This window comes from Cherax quadricarinatus, chromosome 68 (genome assembly GCF_038502225.1).
Source record: "Cherax quadricarinatus isolate ZL_2023a chromosome 68, ASM3850222v1, whole genome shotgun sequence".
NCBI classification, from domain to species: domain Eukaryota; kingdom Metazoa; phylum Arthropoda; class Malacostraca; order Decapoda; family Parastacidae; genus Cherax; species Cherax quadricarinatus.
The window spans coordinates 180297-202500 of record NC_091359.1 but is presented as its reverse complement, the minus strand read 5'-3'; the positions used below and the strand labels follow the sequence as shown (position 1 = coordinate 202500).

Below are 22204 nucleotides of genomic sequence, written 5' to 3'. Positions count from 1 at the left end.
CTCACTTCAAGACTTCATTCCCACACCCCTATCCCTTCAAATTTAAACTTTTCCAATGACTGCCTTACACTGTGACATCCTATATCCATAAAGGTCGCACAAGTACACGCATCTGTGACCCATTCTATATTCATAAAGGTTTCACAAGTACATGCATCTCTACAAGATTACACTATTATTATCGGATGCAACAATTCAGCTTTGCCCTCTCACTCTTCCATCCCAAGAGACAATTATTTCCCTGGCGAGTTCCAGTATCTTTACTCCTCCTTCACATTTATTTTCTTGTCATTTTGTGCATGACACTACATATTCATTTACTACAAGACACATTTGAGACGAAAGAGATGGCTGAAGGTGTTACCATTTTTGTCCAAGACACTTGGCCTGTTTGTGTGTGTGTAGTCACCTAGTTGTGGGTGCAGGGGTCGATTCACAGCTCCTGGCCCCGCCTCTTCACTGGTCGCTACTGGGTAACTCTCCCTGCTCCATGAGTTTTATCATAGCTCTTCTTAAAGCTATAAATGGATCCTGTCTCCACTATATCACTTTCCAGACTATTCCACTTCCTGACAACTCTGTGACTGAAGAAATATTTTCTAACATTCCTGTGAATCATCTGAGTCTTCAACTTTCCAACTGTGACCCCTTGTTGGTGTGTCCCATCTCTGGAACATCCTGTCTTTGTCCACCTTGTCAATTCCTCCCAGTATTTTATAAGTCGTTATCATATCCCTCCTATCTCTCCAGTCCTCCAGTGTCGTCAGGTCGATTTCCCTTAACCTCTCCTCGTAGGACATGCCCCTTATTAAACTCCAGGACTATCTCGTTGCAAACCTATGCACTTAATTTCCTTGCGTGCTTGGCTGGTGAGGGTTCCAAACTGGTGCTGCATACTCCAATATGGACCTGACGTACACGGTGTACAGGGTCCTGAACGATTCATACTGAGATGTCGGAATGCTATTCTTAGGTTTGCTAGGTGCCCATATGCTGCAGCAGTTATTTGGTTCATGTGCGCCTCAGGAGATGTGCTCGGTGTTATACTCACCTCAAGATCTTTTTCCTCGAGTGAGGTCTGTAGTCTCTGGTTCCCTTAGACTGTACTTCTGTACTTCATCTACGGTTTTCTTTGCCCTTCCCCAATCTTCATGACTTTGCACTTGGTGGGGTTGAAATCCAGAAGCCAGTTTCTGGACCAGGCCTGCAGCCTGTCCAGATCCCTTTGTAGTCCTGCCTGGTTCCCCTCCGACTGAATTCTTCTCATTAACTTCACATCATCTGCAAACAGGGACACTTGTGAGTCTATTCCTTCCGTCATGTCGTTCACATATACCAGAAACTGCACCGGTCCTAGGACTAACCCCTGTGGAACCCCGCTCGTCACAGGCGCCCACTCTGACACCTCGTCTCATGCCATGATTCACTGATGTCTTCCCGACAGGTATTCCCTGATCCACTGCAGTGCCTTCCCTGTTATACCTGCCTGGTCCTCCAGCTTGTGTGGAACTGTGTCCAAAGTCTACTTATAGTCCAAGAAAACACAATCTACTCACCCCTCTTTCTCTCGTCTTACTAATGTCACCCTGTCATAGAACTCCAGTAGGTTTGTGAAACGGGATTTCCCATCCCTGAAACCGTGCTGGTTGTCGTTGATAAGCTCATTCCTTTCTAGGTGCTCCACTACTCTTCTCCTGATAATCTTCTCCATGATTTTGCATACTATATATGTCAGCAACACTGGTCTGCAGTTTAATGTTTCGTGTCTGTCTCCTTTTTTAAAATTTGGGACTACATTTGCTGTCTTCCATACCTCAGTTAGTCGCCCTGTTTTGACAGATGTGTTGAAGATTGTTGTTAGTGGTACACAGAGCACCTCTGCTCCCTCTCTCAGGATCCATGGAGAGATGTTACCCGGCCCCATCGCCTTAGGAGCTTCTTCACCTCCTCCTCGGTTGTATGTACTGTGTCCAACACTTGATGGGGTACACCACCTCTCTTTTCTGGAGTCCCTTCTGTCTATGTGAATACTTCTTTGAATCTCATGTTGAGCTCATCACATACTTCTCGGTTGTTTCTTGTGAGCTCCTCTCCTTCCTTCCACAGCCTGATTACCTGGTCCTTGACTGTTGTTTTCCTCCTGATGTGGCTGTGCAACAGCTTCGGGTCAGATTTGGCTTTCGCTGCTATGTCATTTTCGTATTGTCGTTGGGCCTCGGCTCTACGAATGCTCACCTTATTCTCTTGTGTGTGTGTGTGTGTGTGTGTGTGTGTGTGTGTACTCACCTATTTGTGGTTGCAGGGGTCGAGTCCTAGCTCCTGGCCCCGTGTGTGTGTGTGTGTGTGTCTCACCTGGTGGTCGTGGTGGTGGCACAAGACGTGGTTCAGAGATGGTTGAAGGCGGGATGGAGTACCTTCTTTCCATCGTGTTTAGCTCCCATAGTTCACTCATCCTATTGGTAAGAAAAATACATCAATTAGTTTCAAGATGCAAAATTTTTATTTCAAAGTCTGTTATAAAATTTTATGGAAGAAATATATTTTTTCGTTAGGTTCGGAATGATTTTTTGCGAAATTATTACATACACAAATTTTAGCTTGCCTTATTCGGCAAGCTTGTACTGAAGATCAACTTCACATTGGTGAAATTTTAAGAGAAGAGACCAAGAGCTAGATATCACTTAGTAGATAACACGAGGGTCATAAAAATTTATTCCAGCCAGAAATAAGCATATTTCCAGAGCGACAAATTGTAACTAATCCCTGCATATTACCACCTGGAGTATACCTGGAGGGGGTTTCGGGGGTCAACGCCCCTGCGGCCCGGTCCGTGACCAGGCCTCGTGGCGGATCAGGATCTGACCGACCAGGCTATTACTGCTGGCCGCACGTACGAGCCACAGCCCGGCTGGTCAGGTCTACTGGTAATTCCTCTTATGTATGCTGGGAGGCAGTTGAACAGTCTTGGGCCCCTGACACTTATTGTGGTCCTCTCTTAGCGTATTCATGGCGTCCCTGCCTTTCATTGGCGGAGCAGATTTGTGACTAGACTCTTAAGATTTTCCAAGTGTATGGTATCTTCCTCGCCTGCACTTCGGGGAGTACAAATCAAGGGACTTCAGCCGTTCCCAGTAATTTAGGTACTTTATCGTACTTTTACGTGCCGTGAAAGTTCTCTCTACATTTTCCAGGTCTGCCATTTCACCTACCTTGAAAGGGGCCGTTATGTACAGTACTATCCCAGCCTTGATGGAACAAGCGATTTGAAGAGAATCATCATGAGCCTGGCATCTTAAGGTTCTCATCATCCATTCTATTATTTTCCTAGAGATCTGGTAGATACATTATTGTGATCTCTAGAAGCGAGATTCTCTGATATTATCACTCTCGGGTCCTTCACATTAATTTTTCGCTCTATTGTGTGGTTGGAATTCGCGTTATACTCCGATATAGTTTTAATTTCCTCGAGTTTTCCATAGCAGTGTAATTGAAATTTGTCTTCACTGAACTTAATATTGTTTTCTGTGACCAATTTAAAGATATGGTTGATGTCCTGGAGTTTACCTGGAGAGAGTTCCGGGGATCAACGCCCCTGCGGCCCGGTCTGTGACCAGGCCTCCTGGTGGATCAGAGCCTGATCAACCAGGCTGTTACTGTTGGCTGCACGCAATCCAACGTACGAGCCACAGCCCGGCTGGTCAGGTACCGACTTTAGGTGCTTGTCCAGTGCCTGCTTGAAGACAGCCAGGGGTCTATTGGTAATCCCCCTTATGTATGCTGGGAGGCAGCTGAACAGTCTCGGGCCCCTGACACTTATTGTATTGTCTCTTAACGTGCTAGTGACACTCCTGCTTTTCATTGGGGGGATGTTGCATCGTCTACCGAGTCTTTTGCTTTCGTAGTGAGTGATTTTCATGTGCAAGTTCGGTACTAGTCCCTCTAGGATTTTCCAGGTGTATATAATCATGTATCTCTCCCGCCTGCGTTCCAGGGAGTACAAGTTCAGGAACTTCAAGCGCTCCCAGTAATTGAGGTGTTTTATCTCCGTTATGCGTGCCGTGAAGGTTCTTTGTACATTTTCTAGGTCGGCAATTTCACCTGCCTTGAAAGGTGCTGTTAGTGTGCAGCAATATTCCAGCCTAGATAGAACAAGCGACCTGAAGAGTGTCATCATGGGCTTGGCCTCCCTAGTTTTGAAGGTTCTCATTATCCATCCTGCCATTTTTCTAGCAGATGCGATTAATACAATGTTATGGTCCTTGAAGGTGAGATCCTCCGACATGATCACTCCCAGGTCTTTGACGTTGGTTTTTCGCTATATTTTGTGGAAGGAATTTGTTTTGTACTCTGATGAAGTTTTAATTTCCTCATGTTTACCATATCGGAGTAATTGAAATTTCTCATCGTTGAACTTCATATTGTTTTCTGCAGCCCATTGAAAGATTTGGTTGATGTCCGCCTGGAGCCTTGCAGTGTCTGCAATGGAAGACGCTTGGAGACTTGCAGTATCTTCGATGGAGGATCAGGCAGGACTACAAAGAGACCTGGATAGGCTACAAGCCTGGTCCAGCAACTGGCTCCTTGAATTTAACCCTGCCAAATGCAAAGTCATGAAGATTGGGGAAGGGCAAAGAAGACCGCAGACACAATATAGTTTAGATGGCCAAAGACTGCAAACCTCACTCAAGGAAAAAGACCTGGGGGTGAGTATAACACCGAGCATATCTCCTGAGGCGCACATCAATCAGATAACTGCTGCAGCATACGGGCGCCTGGCAAACCTACGGATAGCGTTCCGATACCTCAGTAAGGATTCGTTCAAGACTCTGTATACCATTTACGTCAGGCCCATACTGGAGTATGCAGCACCAGTTTGGAATCCACACCTAGTCAAGCACGTCAAGAAATTAGAGAAAGTGCAAAGGTTTGCAACAAGACTAGTCCCAGAGCTACGGGGATTGTCCTACGAAGAAAGGTTGAGGGAAATCGGCCTGACGACACTGGAGGACAGGAGGGTCAGGGGAGACATGATAACGACATATAAAATACTGCGCGGAATTGACAAGGTGGACAAAGACGGGATGTTCCAGAGAAGGGACACAGACACAAGAGGTCACAATTGGAAGTTGAAGACTCAGATGAATCAAAGGGATGTTAGGAAGTATTTCTTCAGTCATAGAGTAGTCAGGCCGTGGAATAGCCTAGAAAGTGACGTAGTGGAGGCGGGAACCATACATAGTTTTAAGGCGAGGTATGATAGAGCTCATGGAGCAGGGAGAGAGAGGACCTAGTAGCAATCAGCGAAGAGGCGGGGCCAGGAGCTGTGACTCGACCCCTGCAACCACAAATAGGTGAGTACTTGTCATGCAAATTCGGGTGTCATCCGCAAAGAACATGGTGCTGGGGCTTACATCTCTGTCAGATATGAGGATGAAGAACAGGATGGGAGCGAGTACTGTCCCTTGTGGAACAGAGCTTTTCGCTGTAGCCGCCACTGACTTTACCCTCTTAACTATTACTCTTTGTATTCTATTTGTCAGAAAGTTATAGATCCATCTACCAACTTTTCCTGTTATTATCATGCACTTGGTGTCTTATTACCCCATGATCGCACTTGTCGAAGGCTTTTGCAAAGTCTTTGTATACTGCATCTGCATTTTGTTTGTCCTCCAGAGCATCCAAAACCATGTCATAGTGGTCCAGTAGTTGGGATAGGCAGGAGCGACCTGCATTAAACCCATGCTGCCCTGAGTTGTGCAAATGATGGGTATCTAAGTGGGTGGCGATCTTGCTTCTTAGAACCCTTTCAAATATTTTTATGATGTGGTACGTTAGTGCTATCGGTTTGTAATTCTTTGCAAATGCATTACCGCCACCTTTGTGGAGTGGGGCTATGTCTTGTTTTTAGCAACTGTGGAATGACGCCTGTATCCATACTCCCTCTCCATAGAATACTTACGGCACATGAAAGGGGCTTCTTGTGTATATTACCACTGTGTATGTTAACACTACAGTGTCTATTAACACACACCACTGTGTATAATCACACACCCCACTGTATAAGCACAGTGTGTGTGCAATCTCGCACTCCACTGTGTATAATCACACCCTCCCAGGGCCAGGAGCTATGAATTAACCCCTGCAACCACAAATAGGTGAGCACACACACACCATTGTGTATAATCACACATCACTGCTTTCATACACATTGTAAAATCACACACATCAATATGTACAATCATACACGTTGGTATTACGTATAATCATTCTACACTATTTCATGCAACTTTTTCAGTAATTTTATTAAAAATACATTCTAAGTGTTGGTATTTGATATACGTTTTATGTACAGGAGGGCCCTGCTTTACAGGGCTTAGCTTTACGGCGTTTCGCTAATGAAGCAGTTTTCAATAATTCAGTTATTCAGACTTCCTACAAAAAATGTATTCATCAATCAATGTAAGAGAAGGACGAAAATATTTGGATAATTTGTGTACTGTATATGCATTTTTTTAGGTTTAGCTCTATTGCTCACTTAATATATGATAGTGTAAACATGTTATCAGGTTTTTACATGAATTTGAAAGAAAAAAAAAGGAAGGGGTTGGTTGGTTTTGGGTTAGTTTAGTTAGTTTAATATGTTTATTATGCACCCCATACCCATCCTGTGGGCGGTAGTCAAAAGATTACAGAGGTACATAATTGGTCCAGGGACTGGACTCCAAAGTTTTGATAGCTGAGCAAGTTACAGAGGTAATGAATTCACAATTTACAAAGGTAATGAACTCACAATTTACAAAGGTAATGAACTCCGGGTAGGTCTAGTCACAATCATGACAAGTTACAAAGGTATTTACAGATTACAGAGGTACGTAATGGGTCCAGGGACTGGGCTCCCAAAGTTGTGATGGCTGAACTAGGTACAAGGTAATGAACTCACAAGTTACAAAGGTAATGAATCCTGTAAGAATGGTTACTTACGTTTATACATGGCTACAATCATGAACAAATTATAGTGTAATGAGCAATTCACACTTCCACACCCGGTCACAACTGTAGTGAGTTATTGGTGCAAATATTGATTGTTGAGACACACACACACACACATACAAATTCATACACACACACACACAAACACACACACACACACACTCATACACACGCACACACACTCATACACACACACACACACACACACACTCATACACACACTCATATACACTCATACACATACACACGCACACACACAAACACACACACACACACACACACACACACACACACACAGGAGCTTGGACTCGACCCCTGCAATCTCAACTAGGTGAGTGCACACACACACACACACACACACACACACACACATGCACACATGTGGTAATGCTTTATTTACAGCTAGCAAAGTCAGGGTATTTCTCCAGAATGGTCTGCAATATACCACTGTGGATAAAGTACTTTGCCATTTCTTGAACATTTCTGAGCGAGTTGTTTCTAAATTCATTAATTTTATCACACTCCAGTACATAATGACGCAGGGTGTGACAACAGTCCATCTGGCAAAGTTTACATTTCGTTTGGTCTACATCTGGTAGTGGTGATTTAACCTGCCAAAGATACTTGTAACCCAGCCGGAGCCGGGCAGTAGTGACATCCAAGAGCCTGCTTATTTTGTTGGATGCACCATAGACATGTGGCTCCTCCTGCATGATAGAATGATGATAGATGGACTCACTGGTGTCAATCTCCCTGAGCCTTAAGTCCATAAAATTCAGTTGAAGTTCTTTTCGTATTATTGTTCTCAAACTACTACCTGACAAGCCAAGATTGTAATCTACTCCCTCTTTGAAAGCATACATCTTAGCCAATTTATCAGTTCTATCATGCATCTGAAGACCAATGTGAGATGGAATCCACAGCATGTGCACTCTGACTCCACTGTCCACAATCCTACCATACCTGTGTCTGGTTTCTGACACAAGCATGCAACAATTTATGCTTAATGAGTTGAGAGTATTTATGGATGACAGAGAATCAGTTACAATTAAACTGTCAATCTTTGATACATAGATGCATTTCAGTGCAAGGAGTATGGCAAACAGTTCTGTCTGAAGGGTAGAGGCCCAATTATTGATGCGTGCTCCAATTTCTTTAAGAGAGCCATCACTCTGTACGACAACAGCAGCACTACCAGCTGCACCAGTGGATTGGTGAACAGAACCATCAGCGTAAATAATTTGCGAGAGTGTGTGCTGTGTGACTAAGTTATCAATACAGCTTAAGGCCTCATGTTTGGCTTCAAGGCGAAGTTTTGGTTGTGATTTAAGAAGTAGTTTGGGGGGAAATGGAGGAATGGTAGTTTGGAATGGGGTAATATTCCATGGAGCGGAGAAGTGCCGCTGTTGCCTTACTTGACATAGATCATGTATCTGATTCATGCGGAGGTCGGTTCCAGTTTTTTCGATCCATCTGGAGGAGTGTTCACCAGTGCTGGGGAAAGTTTGGAGGGCTTCTGTGCAGGGGTTTGAATGAGCTTGCCTGAGCATATTAACCCCAATTAGGATATTTCTTTCAGTAACACGATCTCTGATGCTTGGAATATCAAGTTCTTTTTGCATATTTAAAATTTTGGCAGTACGAGGGCATCCTAAAATGATCCTCATTGCTTCGTTCTGCAGTTTTTCCAGCCCTCCAAGCTTCCAGTCAGACACAAGAGCAAGTAGTGGCGCAGCATAATCAACCAATGATCTAATATAAGCAAGATACATCATTTTCACAATTTTAACATTAGCACCATACCTGGGGTGAAGCCCTGCCACAACTCTAAGTGCTCTTAGTCGTTCTTTGTATTGGTGACAAAGTCTTGTTACAACAGGTCCAAGTAGTGGAACCTCAAAACCTAGATACCTGTATCTGCTTACATATTCTAGAAGAGACCCATCATGCAATTGGATCTGACGAACTGTGCCTCTCTGTCGAGGGGGACGCCTATTGAGTATCTTTGTTTTATCAGTAGAGATTATCAACCCCAGGTCCTGACACGAGGCTAGTACATGATTAAGAATGTTTTGGGTGTTGGAGAATCCGGTGGTGTGAATCATTATATCATCAGCAAAACTAATCACATAATGATGGGGCTGACTAGGCATAGCATTAAGTAATGCATTAATTAGAATATTGAACAGTGTGGGACTGAGCACACCTCCCTGTGGGGTTCCTAATTCAAAGTCTTTAGTTACACTTCTATGTCCCTGGAACAACACAGACGATTTTCTGTTGGACAGGTAGCCTTTAATCCAGCGGAGAAGCCATCCTCCAACATCCATTCTGGCAAGTTCACTAATGATTACATGTCGGTTGGCTACATCGAAAGCGGATTTAAGGTCAAGGAAGGTAGTGTATGAGCTGTCAGTATGCAGGGTGAGAAAGGTGGCTATGCAATGATGCACGCTCCTTCCATGCATGAAACCATGTAACCGGGGAGACAAAAATTGTTTGATTCTGTACATGAGACGATTGAGAATCATTCTCTCAAATGTTTTACACAAGCAGCTAGTAAGAGATATTGGGCGAAATGCATTTTGTTGATTGGGCTTAGGAATTGGAATGATGAGGCTGTTGGTCCAAGATTGAGGGAGCTCCCCAGTTACATAGCTCATGTTATATAATTCAAGTAATGGATTACCTGGTACTCGACACAACAATCTGAGTATGTTGTAAGTAATACCATCCTCACCAGGCGACGTGGAGTTGCCCTTAGTTAGTGCTGCATCAAGTTCATAATTAGTGAAAGGAATGTTGCAATCATCTGCCTTGCTGAGCATAAAGCAAACAAGTCTCTCCCTTGCATCATATTTGTCATTTAATTTTGCCTGTGTGGTACTGGGAAGATTGTCATAGCTAGATGTAGCAGCCCAAGCACTGACTAACTCATTCGCCCTATGTAAGGGATGAGGGTGCGCGATCTGCCCAGTTCTGTTACCCTTAATTCTATTTATGTCCCTCCATGCCCGGATAAGTGGGGTGTGAGCATTAAGACCGTTGACAAATTTTTCCCAGTCTGTTTGCCGCAGCTCTGTCATACGCTCTCTGGCAGCAGCAAGGGCAGTTTGGAAGAGCCTCAGCATTCCAGGGGTACGATGTTTTCTATAGGCTAGGCCTAGTCTGCGAGCAGTACGTTTCAGTGTACGAAGTTTAGAATCATTGTAATAAGTATGGTTTTTGAAGGAGGTATGATTATTATGGAAGTTTGTTGGGTTTAGAGTACCAAGAGGTTTCAGTGGCGGCTCTAAGTAGTTCTGAATACTGCTCACAAGATCATTGTTAAAGGTCTCTACAGAGGAACACTCATAGGAATTATACCAGTCAGTCACATGTGCAACAAAGTCATTATGCTGATCAGTGGGAACATTAAAACGTTTCCGTTTGAATATCCCACCAGGAAGGATAGTATTACAAATATCTAGTGAGGTTAGCCTAGGGAAATGATCAGACGCTATATCTGTTACAATGGAAGATAAGATAAGATAAGATTTCGTTCGGATTTTTAACCCCGGAGGGTTAGCCACCCAGGATAACCCAAGAAAGTCAGTGCGTCATCGAGGACTGTCTAACTTATTTCCATTGGGGTCCTTAATCTTGTCCCCCAGGATGCGACCCACACCAGTCGACTAACACCCAGGTACCTATTTGCTGCTAGGTGAACAGGACAACAAGTGTAAGGAAACGTGTCGAATGTTTCCACCCGCCGGGAATCGAACCCGGGCCCTCCGTGTGTGAAGCGGGAGCTTTAGCCACCAGGCCACCGGACTCACAGCTGGCAGAAGTAATGTTGAAGCCCAGGCACAGATCAAGGACGCCTCCATAGATATGTGTGGGTTCAAGATCACCTACAATTTGGACATTATCATGACTGTTTAAGAGTGACAACAGTTGATTACCATTACGATTACCAAACTGTGAGTTTCCAATGCTTTTGTGTCTCGCATTGTAATCGCCAATAATAAGAGTAGGCTCAGAATGAGCACAAGTTGGGAGCTCCAAGTAATTAAATTTATCAGCAGGAGCATACAAGTTAAATATGTTGAGAGCAGAGTTCCCTATATAAATCCTAACACCGTGATATTGTAGCCTTTCTGTTTTCTTGTGTGCAAGAAGTTGATGGGGAAGCGATTTTTTAATATATAGAACACAAGAGTTAGTAGATTTGAGGTTATATGCAACAAATGATGGTAATTTAGGGGGTTGGGATTTTTCAGGGACTCTGCACTCTTGTAGACACACAACATCAATGGGTTCGGTGGTTACTTTATGATGAAGGTCAGGAAGTCTTTTTCTGGAAATAAATGGTATCAAATACCGACACAGTGGAAATATAAACACATATGCAGTATAATGTGATCCTTTATTGACAACGTTTCACCCACACAGTGGGCTTTTTCAAGTCACACACAGATCTGTGTGTGACTTGAAAAAGCCCACTGTGTGGGTGAAACGTTGTCAATAAAGGCTCACATTATACTGCATATGTGTTTATATTTCCAAGTCTTTTTCTAAGTGATGCAATATTCCAGCTTAATATAGAAAGTTTATGCGAGTTTTGATCCATTATAGTAGTCCTGGGATCATCTCGAGTTTCTCAGCATAATGAAAAAAATTTTCATATAAATAGCAGACCTTATCAATGTCAACAGTGCTACCCTTGTCCATGAGTTTTAAAAGCGCACTTCCAGTTGTAAGGCCTCGTGGGAGTCTTTGTAAACCCAGAGCATGACGCTGTTTATGTGTGAATGTATGATAGGTGACACCACCACTCACATTCCCTCCTCCACTAACATTACACGCAACATTATGATTCACTTTACAGCAGTAGCCCGGAGCCTAACCTGCTGTATAAGCGGGGCTCTCCAGTAATTTCTTCCTCTCTTCCTCCCTCCCTCCCTCCACCTCTTCCTTCCTCTCTCCACGTCTTTCTTCCTCTTTCCTTCCACTTCTTCCTTCCTCCTTCCTCTGCTCTCTTACACTAATCTTCTCAAACATTTATCCTGCCTTGCTCTCTGCGCCAACGTTCCTGCCACCAGCCAATCTGCCAACGTTCCTGCCACCAGCCACTCTGCCAACGTTCCTACCACCAGCCACTCTGCCAACGTTCCTACCACCAGCCACTCTGCCAACGTTCCTACCACCAGCCACTCTGCCAACATTCCTGCCACCAGCCAATCATTCTGCCAACATTCCTGCCACCAGCCACTCTGCCAACGTCCCTGCCACTAACCACTGCCAACGGTACCTCTCTCTCCCATTGACCAATTCAAGACAAAAACTGGACAAACTTGTGTGATTCTTCTGGCCAGCCTAACTGTCTAACCCCCACTACTACCTCAGCTGGTGCTGGGGAGGGGTGGTTGTTGGGAGGTAGTGGTGATGGTGGCTGGTGAAGAGTGGTGGTGGTGGTTGGTGAAGGGCGGTGGTAGTGGCGGTGGTTGTTGGTGAAGGGCGGTGGTGGTGGCGGTGGTTGTTGGTGAAGGGCGGTGGTGGTGGTTGTTGGTGAAGGGCGGTGGTGGTGGTTGTTGGTGAAGGGCGGTGGTTGTTGGTGAAGGGCAGTGGTGGTGGCGGTGGTTGTTGGTGAAGGGCAGTGGTGGTGGCGGTGGTTGTTGAAGGGTGGTGGTGGTGGTAATGGTTGGGGAGTGGGGGTGGTTGGTTGAGGGTGGTGGCTATACTGCAGACGGTGTTGCTGAACATATACTGACATACCTAAAGTCAGTATCTGACCAGCCGGGATTACTCGCGGCCGGCAGTAACAGCCTGGCTGATCAGGCCCTGAGCCAGTGAGGCTTGGTCATGGACCGGGCCGCAGGGGCATTGACCACGCAACACCCTCCAGGTAGTTATCCAGGCACAAATGTTAGCAAGAAGACAGGCAAGCAAGCAAGCAGGGAGGTAAGCACGCAGATAGGCGAGGAAGGAAGGCAAGCATGTGAACAGGCAAAAAAAGGCAGAGAGGCAAGCAGTCAAGCAGGTAGGCAAGCAGGCAGGTTTACGGGAGTGCATGAAAAACCAGTCTGAGTTTTCCTTGACCTAGTAGGACCGCTTGTTAAACTATTTGGTTATTTTGTACCAGAGCATTCTTGCATCCATCCATCCTCTCTTCCCCCTCCCTCACACACACAACGCCAGGAGCTGCGACTCGACCCCTGCAACCACAAATAGGTGAGCGCGCACGAAAAATAGGCTCAGTACCGTGACTGGAACAATACACAAATAATCAGCACATAGAGAAACTTCTGACGACGTTTCTGACTCAGACCATTAACTAGTAACACAGGAACACGAAGGGAAGGAAGTCAGTATATATCCGAGAGGGAAAGGGGCCGAGAGTAGTTGAACAAGAGGAGGTAGTAGTGCAAATGTAGTAGTAGTGGTAGTATTGGCAGAGGTGGTGGTGAGGGTAATAGCAGTAGTGCAACAAGGGTTAGAGTGTCTAATTTGTGCCTCCGTCTCTCGAGTCATGCATGGATTCTATTCCACGGGAAAGTGGAATAGAACTGCTCCTCCGCGAGCAGCGAGTGTCGTAATTGGATTAATAGGTGACCAAAATGCTGGACCAAGGAGCTAGTAACTCCTGTATAAATTACCAAAACATAAGAAGAAAGCGATAGTATAGATGAGAAGAAAGAATTGTTACTATGAATGAAAAGAACTGAAAGTCCTAGCACTCAGTGAAACATAGTTAATGGGAAGGCTGGAGAATTAAATGGGGTTAAATCAGGTGTATCAGAGAACTTGAGCTAAAGAAGGGGTAGTAATAATGGTAAGTGATCAAATATGGAAGGGAGTGGTTTGAGTGTTTGAATTAAAGAATTATGTGGATTAGAATAAGGGCGGGGAAGAGATGTGTGCACAGGAGAGATATGATAAGCAAATTTTAGGAGGTTTTGAACCAAGTGAAAACATAACTGTTGTGGGTCACCTAAATGCTGATGTAAAAGAACCTGTTGTAGAAGGCATAGTTGTTTTGCTTAATTTTTTTTATTAATTCGTTACTATGTAACTGACTCACGAAATCGTAATGACACGATTGCAAACAAACCATACAATCTTATTGTGGCTAGCTGGTCCAGTGGCTAACGCGACGGTCTGGAGTTTTGAGACTCTCTGACCGCGGGTTCAATCCGGCCCGTGGTATGGTTTCGTTACTATGTATCTAGTTAATGCTCTAGTATTGTAGTTTAATGTTATAATATTAACATCAATAAGAGATAATACGTGAGTTTGAGCTATTGCTAAGTTTTTTTTTAAGTGTTGTTGTAAAGAGTGACGGGAAAGTTCAAAAACTTGACAGGAAACAGAGACCACGCATGGGTAAATAACAGCAGCTCATGTACTTTACCCTTTTGGGCATTATTCTAGCCAGAATATGTTGCGGCTAACTGAGAGAACAGCAGCTACCAGATGGCCGGGAAAAGAGCCAACTATGGCTAATCCAGCAGCAATAAGAGTGACATCAGAGAAGCCAAACCCTAGTGTGAACCACCCTAGTCAATTTTTTTTTAGTAAACGGGGAATACATGAGATATATTCCTTGTGTCATTTATTGCATAACTAGACTGAAAACTAATGCCCCGTAAAATCTTGTGCAATGGCCAGTGATTATGTAAGGGTACGTGGTACTCAGTAAAAATAACTTAGAAAAAGGAAAAGAATGTGATCCTAAACGGTTATGAGTGAATTTTGGCTATTTTATTTTGTAAGGCAGGAGGCGATCATCAGTGGTCAAGAGCCAAGTGAAAGTGAGTAAGCTAAACACACAGCTAGAATAACATTTAAGCAACTATTAAAAGAAAAATGAACTATATAGTGTGTGTAAAACATAAGTTCGTGGGTCTGTGGCCTGGTAGGCAAAGCTCTTGCTTCACACACTGAGGGTCTGTGGTTCGATTCCCATCAAAGTGGAAACATTGGGCATGTTTCCTTACACCTATTGTCCTTGTTCACCCATCAGTAAAATGGGTACCTGGGTGTTAGTCGTCTGATGTGGGTCGCATCCTGGGACAAAATTGACCTAAATTGCCCGAAAATGCTGTGTATAACAACGGGCTTTCTATATAGTGCAGTGCCATTGACGTCAGCTAAGCCTGTATACCTTGTACATATACTTGTAGAAATAAAGATATATTATTATAGGAGGGAGGGAACAAGACGGGGAGAGGAGTGGCTGGTTGACTGATGAGGCAGAGAGAGTGGCAATTGAGAAAAAGTTAGCATATAAGAGGTTTTTACAGTTCAGAAGTGATGTACTGAAGAAAAATACAAATTAAAAGAGTGGTGGGGGAGTGCAAAAGGAGAGAGAATGGATGAGGATTTATCATCAAATTTTTGCCGAGAAAAAATCTTGGAGCAAGATTAATAAGTTGAGAATGCCTGGGACACAAATGGATATAGCAATCAAGTGAAAATGTTAAATAGGAAGGTGAATGGAGGATCGAGAGAATGTTCTAAGAAACAATTAAATGTTCATAAAGATGGGAAATCAGTGAGTTCATGCATTGGGAAAGGAGATGTAACATCTTGAAGGAGTTGAGGAAGAGCAAGATGCGAGTATGGGGAAGAAGTGCATGAGGCAGAGTGTAAAATGAATAGGAGGTAAAGCAACTGGGGCAAACTAGATAAAAAATGTTAAAAGCAAGTGGGGATATAGTTTTGGAGTGGCTCGAATATTTGTTTAATACATCCATGACTAATGAATTGGAGGGTACCTAGTGATTGACAGAACACGCACAGTTCCTTTTTCATATTTGAAAAGAGGACAGAAGAGTGTAAGAATTATTTGGGAATAAGCCTATTAAGTATAAGAGTAAAGTGTATAATAGATTTATTGAAAGAAGGGTAAGACAGAAAGTAGGATTGCAAAGGAACAAGAAGAATTGAGGAAGGGTAGGGGATGTGTATAACAGGTGTTTACATATATACACATACGAAGCTTTACTTAAATATTATTGTACAAAACATACAATAATCTGAAGGCTCAATGAAGCATACAAGTTTTTTGTTGCATTCATGTATTTTTTTTTTTTTTGCATTCATTTAGAAAATCCATATAATAGGGTGGATAGGGGAGCAATGTGGCAGGTGTTGCAAATGTATGGAGTAGATACTAGGTTACTAAAAGCATTATATATTTTATGCAAACAGTGATGATTTGGTTAAGGTATGTATAAAAGAGGAGAATTATTTTCCAGTAAATTTAGACCTTACACAGGAATATGTATCACTATGGATTTTAAATATTTATAGATGGGGTTATAAGAGAAGTGAATTTTAGGGTATTGGGAAAAGGTGGGATTAAAAGATAAATCTAATACAAAACAGGATTTGTCAAAATTATTCTTTGCCAATGACAAGATTCTTTGGGAGATTTTGAAGAAAAGTTGCAAAGGTTCGTGGAGGAATTTAGGAGTATGTAAAAGAAGGAAATTATAAGTGAACTTAGGAAGAGCAAGGTAAGGTTGAGTAACAAATAAATCTTGGTAATGAAAGCTTGAATATCAGACTGAAGGAAGTATGAAGTAAATGTGCTCATATATCTGGGACTGGACCTGTCGGTGGATGGTTCGATGTAAGATGAGGTGAACCACAGAATGAACGAGGGGGAAAAAGGCGAGTGGTACTTTGAGGCATCTGTGGAGACAGCTTTACCCACGGAGGCCTAAAATGGGTTATTTTTATAATTAGGGGGAGCGCTAAACCCACGGGGGTCATACAGTACCTGGGTAATGGGAGGCAATCATGTTCGATCCCAGGAAAAGGAAACAAGTCTAATTCTTGGGAACAAGAGCCCCTCACCAGCATCAGGGACAATTTGAGGATAAACAGGGGATGTACCAGAGTAATTTTATGCATATACATTTTTGCTAGTATAAATGCTTTTATATTTTGCAATATTGTTAGTTTTATGTATACTTTATATTTTAAATCAGATGACAGCTTAAATATAGCATTTAAATATTTGATACAGACCGGATGCTTTGTTTGGTAATTGTTCTTAATTGTTTTAGCACTGATGATGAAGTCTGATAATCCATAGGATGGTTTCATTTTTTATATTAACGCTTCTGAAATAATATTTACATAAATTCGGATTTTTGCTTCAAAATTCTTGGATGGGGCATTATGATTGCTTTCGTATGTATTTTTAAGACCTGTTGACTATGATATAATGTCACACACTACCTGCACATTAACATGAGGGTTAAAATGAGAACTGTTCTTGGTAATTATAATATCCGAAACTTGGTGCATTGTGGAGATCAGGAAGTGTTGCTTAAGGAAATTTATGGTTAAGTTCATTAGCATGTTAAGATTGACGTACCTTACGGTGCTTGTCCCAGGAACCAGCCAACACTAGTATCCTGCCACCAAACTCACTTAAATACTCATTTTACAACTCACTGCACTTCAATACAGTCACTTAAATGGCACTTCACTCGTCACTTGCACTTTAAAAGAAGACAAGAGCCGCCTAAAACAAAGAGTAGAAGAGGTAGAGAGAAAGAGAGAGAGTGATAAGAGTGAGCAGCATTGAAGTTTCCAGTGTGTTGGCTGCTCTGTTCTCCACCTCCCTCACTCTACACTTCTTATTTTAGCGATGCATTACTTCATCTCATCCTTCCTCTTCATAGTAATTCCTTCAATACAAATAAGATTATATTAAATGTGATCGTCCCTTGCAATTTCCTAGTACATTGCATTTAAAGAATTTTTAGTGATTTAGTTATGCACTGATTTACAATGAAACGCGAAAATATTTGTAACTAGAAACATATATGAACCAATCACTGTTCTGAATGTCTGTGACGTTTTATCCAAGCCAATGAGAATTTTCTATGAATATGACAACTTGTAAGGTCATTTACAATAACCAATGACAGTTCAGTTAATATGTAATGTTTCCAACAATGACCAATGGCAATTTGTCTTTATATATGACGACAAGTAACGTCACAAAGAGAGACCAATCAGTGAAGTAAGAATGTGTGATGTCAGAGTTTGTCGACCTGGAGGTGAGGGTTGCTTGCTTGTGTAGTCTTGCACCTGTCATGGCAGTATTAAAGGTGTGTTGTGCTCTGCCATTACTAGTACATTAAAGTTTTCTTTCATCTGTTATTTTAATGTGCTGCTTAGCACACGTTGTACGCTGAGTGTAATACACAGACGGGTAAGGAACTAATGGTTACTTGAAGAATAATTACTACAGTTTAATAAGAACTGCTGACGATGTAATGTATCACGAGCGACTCCCATCCACACTTCCTTCAAGGTGAAGGGCTCTTGAATAAGGGAATTGGAGCTACCCATTATTTTCTATCAATGCAGATTGCCTTCCATTCTGTATGCGCTTCATGACCCCAACGGGCTTATTGCTTCCTTATAAATATAATCCTATCCACACTACTCGGAAGCAACTTACGCTGGGCCTAGGTGAGGCCTTTCATCTTGGGAGCTCTAATTTTAGTGTATTTTCTTAAAATGCCCTCCATGAAAGTGTATTGCAAGAATATATCTGGTAACTGAACATTTCTTGCAAGCATAGCTGTATAGTCCTTGTGGCTTAGCGCTTCTTTTTGATTATAATAATAATCTTGCAAGCATACACCTTTATTTTTAAAGACAAGGTTTGACCCACGGAAATTTAGTCAGTACCCAAGACATGATTAGAATTTGTGAATGTGAAATAAGTCAGTCTGACTTTTTTGGGTTATCCTAGGTTCTCTACACATGCTGCTACGTATGACAATCTGTGTAACCAAGTTTATTCAGGTATACACAAATAGTTACATAGGTTATCATACATAGCAGCATATGTGTAGAGAACCTAGAATAACCTAAAAAAGTCAGTGACTTATTTCCATTGGGGTCCTTTTAATTATCTCCTCTATAGTATAATATCTTATTATACTATAAAGGAGATATACTAGTAATAAGGTAAAATGAGTTATTTATATTTACATGTGTGTTGGCTAAAAAAAAAATAATTCTCCCTTTCTGCCTCTACCTCTACCTTTTGGTTTTCTTCTTGACCTGATTCATGCTATGACATGTGAAGGCAAACTGTTCCATTCCCTTACTGCTGTACAATTAAAGGTGTTTGAAACCTGGCCACTGACTGTGGGCACTACAAAGTTGTGCTCTCTCCCCCTATTACAATGATTACTCTGGTTCCCAACCTTGACAAAATTGGCAGATATTCTGAACACTGTGAGCAATTTTATAAACTTTATTTAACTTCAGTTGTTTTACCCTGTCTTCAACATTCAGCATATCCAATTGTTGTAATTCATTCTGGCCTACATGTTCTCTTGATCCCAGGTCCAGGATGAACCTTACCATTATGTTCTGGGTGATTAGCAGTCGTTCAGATGTGCTGTCAAGGCAGAGTACCATGAAGAACAGGTGTAGTCCATAAGACATTGTATAATGTCCTGCTAGGCTCAGTTTGGTAGACACTGCTTGTCTGTACAGGAACTAAAATATGGCATTTACTTTCTTTAGTACACTGTCCCCCATCAATTCTCCTGCCATGCATATGTCATGGGGGATTCCCAGATAATTTGCTGAGGAAACTGAAGTGATGGGTTCCCCATTACAACGGACATTAAAATTATTTACCCTTCTCAGTTTGTCTTTGTGTATACCTGAGTGAACTTATTAATAACCCCTTATTAATGACCCCAATGGAAATAAGTCACTCTGACTTTTTTGGGTTATCCTAGGTTCTCTACACATATGCTGCTATGTATGATAATATATGTAACTATTTGTGTATACCTGAATAAACTTACTTATTCCAAGGGATCCATCATAGAAGGTTCCTTGAAACCAGCCTGAATGCCTTCCATCCCCGAGGCCCTGTATGACCCCTATGGTTTTAGTGCTTCCCCGTGAATAATAATGATGTGTCCACCCATTTGACCATAAACAGAAATATTAATCTCAATCTTAAAATAATGAATCCTAACTAGTCATAAGTTGGCCTGTGATACTCCAATACTGAAACTATGTACTGTGCCAAAACAAAAGCATTCACATTGCTAAACTCAAACTAGTATTTAGTCACTTAACCATAATACCAACTTGCCTCATAATTTGTAATATTTTAAAATTAAGAATTGAACTAAGTTTGCCCGAAATGCCTAGCCATGCTAGGCGTTCTGGTGGTACACTCTGTAATTATTATTTTACTACATGTAAACCTACATGTAGGCCTGGGTCCAACAGGAGTAAGGTTTTCTGTGCTGGAATTGGTGGAATGTGGACATCTTTTTCTAATGACATGAACTTCAGTGACGAATTTTATTTTATTTACCCTGAGAAGAGTAAGTAAAACAGAATTAATTATTGTTGAGTAGGATCATGGTGGGTGTGTGGGCGTCTGGTTCGACTCCAGTAGAAATAAGTCACTGTCAGACTTGTTTTTGGGTTATCCTGGGTAATTTATTTTATGCATGACAATTGTACTTTTGTACCTGTACCTAAATAACATCTTATCTCCCTGATACACCCCGTCAACTAACTACACGAATACCACCTGGTGGTTCACACTTACACTCACTCATTTGACCATAAACAGAAATATTAATCTCAATCTTAAAATAATGAATCCTGTGATACTGCAATACTGAAACTATGTACTGTGCCAAAACAAAAGCTCACAAACTAGTATTTAGTCACTTAGCCATAATACCAACTTACCTCATAATTTGTAATATTTTACAATTAAGAATAAAACTAAGTCTGCCCGAAATGCCTAGCCATGCTAGGTGTTCTAGTGGTACACTCTGTAATCACTATTTTACTACATGTAAACCACACAATAACCAAATTCCTGTAAACTCAGCATTGTAATCCTTATAGAGAATAAACTTTGAATTTGAATTGAATTTGAAACTAACAAGTCATTCTACAAGTCAACTCTTGTCATCTGGGGGGAAAATTCAATTCAATTCAATTCAATTCAAAGTTTATTCTCTATAAGGATTATAATGCTGAGTTTACAGAAATTTGGTTATCAAACTGCACCATATCCTGAAGTGTTAAATACAGGTACTCGTGGCTAAGTTGGTAACTTCCTTTGCTCTCAGTGAGGGACGACTGGAGATAGCTTCCTGCATGGGTGAAATATTGAGCATGTTAAACTATGGATGGCATCCTGGGAGAGAAGCGTTAAGGACTTAGTGAAAATAATAATACATATATCTATTTCTACAAGTAAATGTACAAGGTATAAAGGCCTAGCTAACATCAGTGACATACTACTGTATAGAATGCCCCTTGTTATGCAGAGTATTTGGAGCAAATTAGGTCAGTTATGTCCCCAGGATGCAACTCGCACCAGTCAATCGCCCAGGTACTTATTATACTGATAGGCGAACATAGACACCGGGTGTCTTAAGGAAATATTAATATTATATCTTTATTTCTACAAGTACATGTACAAGATGTACAGGCCTAGCAGACATCAATGACATACTATTATATAGAAAGCTGCTTGTTATGCAGGGCATTCTGGGCAAATTAGGTAAAGTTTGCCCCAGGATGCGACCCACATCAGTCGACTAACACCGAAGTTTCCATTTTCACTGATGGGTGAACATGGACAACCAGTGTAAGGAAACATGCCCAATGTTTTCACCCTCGCCGGGAATCGAACCCGGATGCTCAGTGTCTGAAGCAAGAGTTTTTGCCTCCAGGCCACGGGCCACCGTCCTTATGTTTGTAGCTGTACTGGGGATCGACCCCCCAGACCTAAGTGTGCAAACTGAGTGCACTAGCAATCAAGGTACATGACACCAATGATGCACAGACTTTATTGGAGCCCAATGGAAATAAGTGGTGACCTGGTGGCAAGGGCTCTCGCTTCACACAGCGAGGGTCTGGGTTCGATTCTTGGCGAAGGGATGGAAACATTGGACATGTTTCCTTACACTGGTTGTCTATGTTCACCCATCAGTAAAATGGGTACCTGGGTGTTAGTCAACTAGTGTGGGTTGCATACTGGGACAAAACTGACCTAATTTGCCCGAAATGCTCTGCATAACAAAGGGGTTTCTATATAGTAGTGTCACTGATGTCAGCTAGGCCTGTATACCTTGTACTTGTACTTGTAGTAAATAAAGATACTATTATAAAGTCTAAATTTTTGGGTTATCCTAGA

The 22204-nt window shown here is 42.2% G+C and overlaps 2 protein-coding genes across 9 annotated transcripts in view; one reads left to right on the top strand and one right to left on the bottom strand.

Moving 5' to 3' along the window:
- The window catches only part of LOC128697879 (ATP-binding cassette sub-family G member 8), a 107018-nt gene extending 89398 nt beyond the window's left edge, over positions 1-17620 (bottom strand). For 2 of the 4 annotated variants that reach the window (XM_070099537.1, XM_070099536.1), the window contains exons 1-2: positions 17363-17618; positions 2353-2453 (exon numbers count right to left, since the gene is read on the bottom strand). In XM_070099537.1, coding sequence (XP_069955638.1) covers positions 2353-2452 — 100 coding nt within the window. In that variant the 5' untranslated portion in view covers position 2453; positions 17363-17618. Of the gene's footprint in view, positions 1-2352; positions 2454-17362 lie in introns of those variants that run through there. The other 2 variants (XM_070099538.1, XM_070099540.1) reach the window with 2 other exon arrangements.
- A 438-nt stretch (positions 17621-18058) lies between these two features.
- LOC128697880 (ATP-binding cassette sub-family G member 5) overlaps positions 18059-22204 on the top strand; it is a 130941-nt gene continuing 126795 nt past the window's right edge. For 2 of the 5 annotated variants that reach the window (XM_053789876.2, XM_053789874.2), the window contains exon 1: positions 18059-18208. The gene's annotated coding sequence lies outside the window, so the exon portion shown is untranslated. Of the gene's footprint in view, positions 18209-20228; positions 20367-22204 lie in introns of those variants that run through there. The other 3 variants (XM_070099533.1, XM_070099535.1, XM_053789875.2) reach the window with 3 other exon arrangements.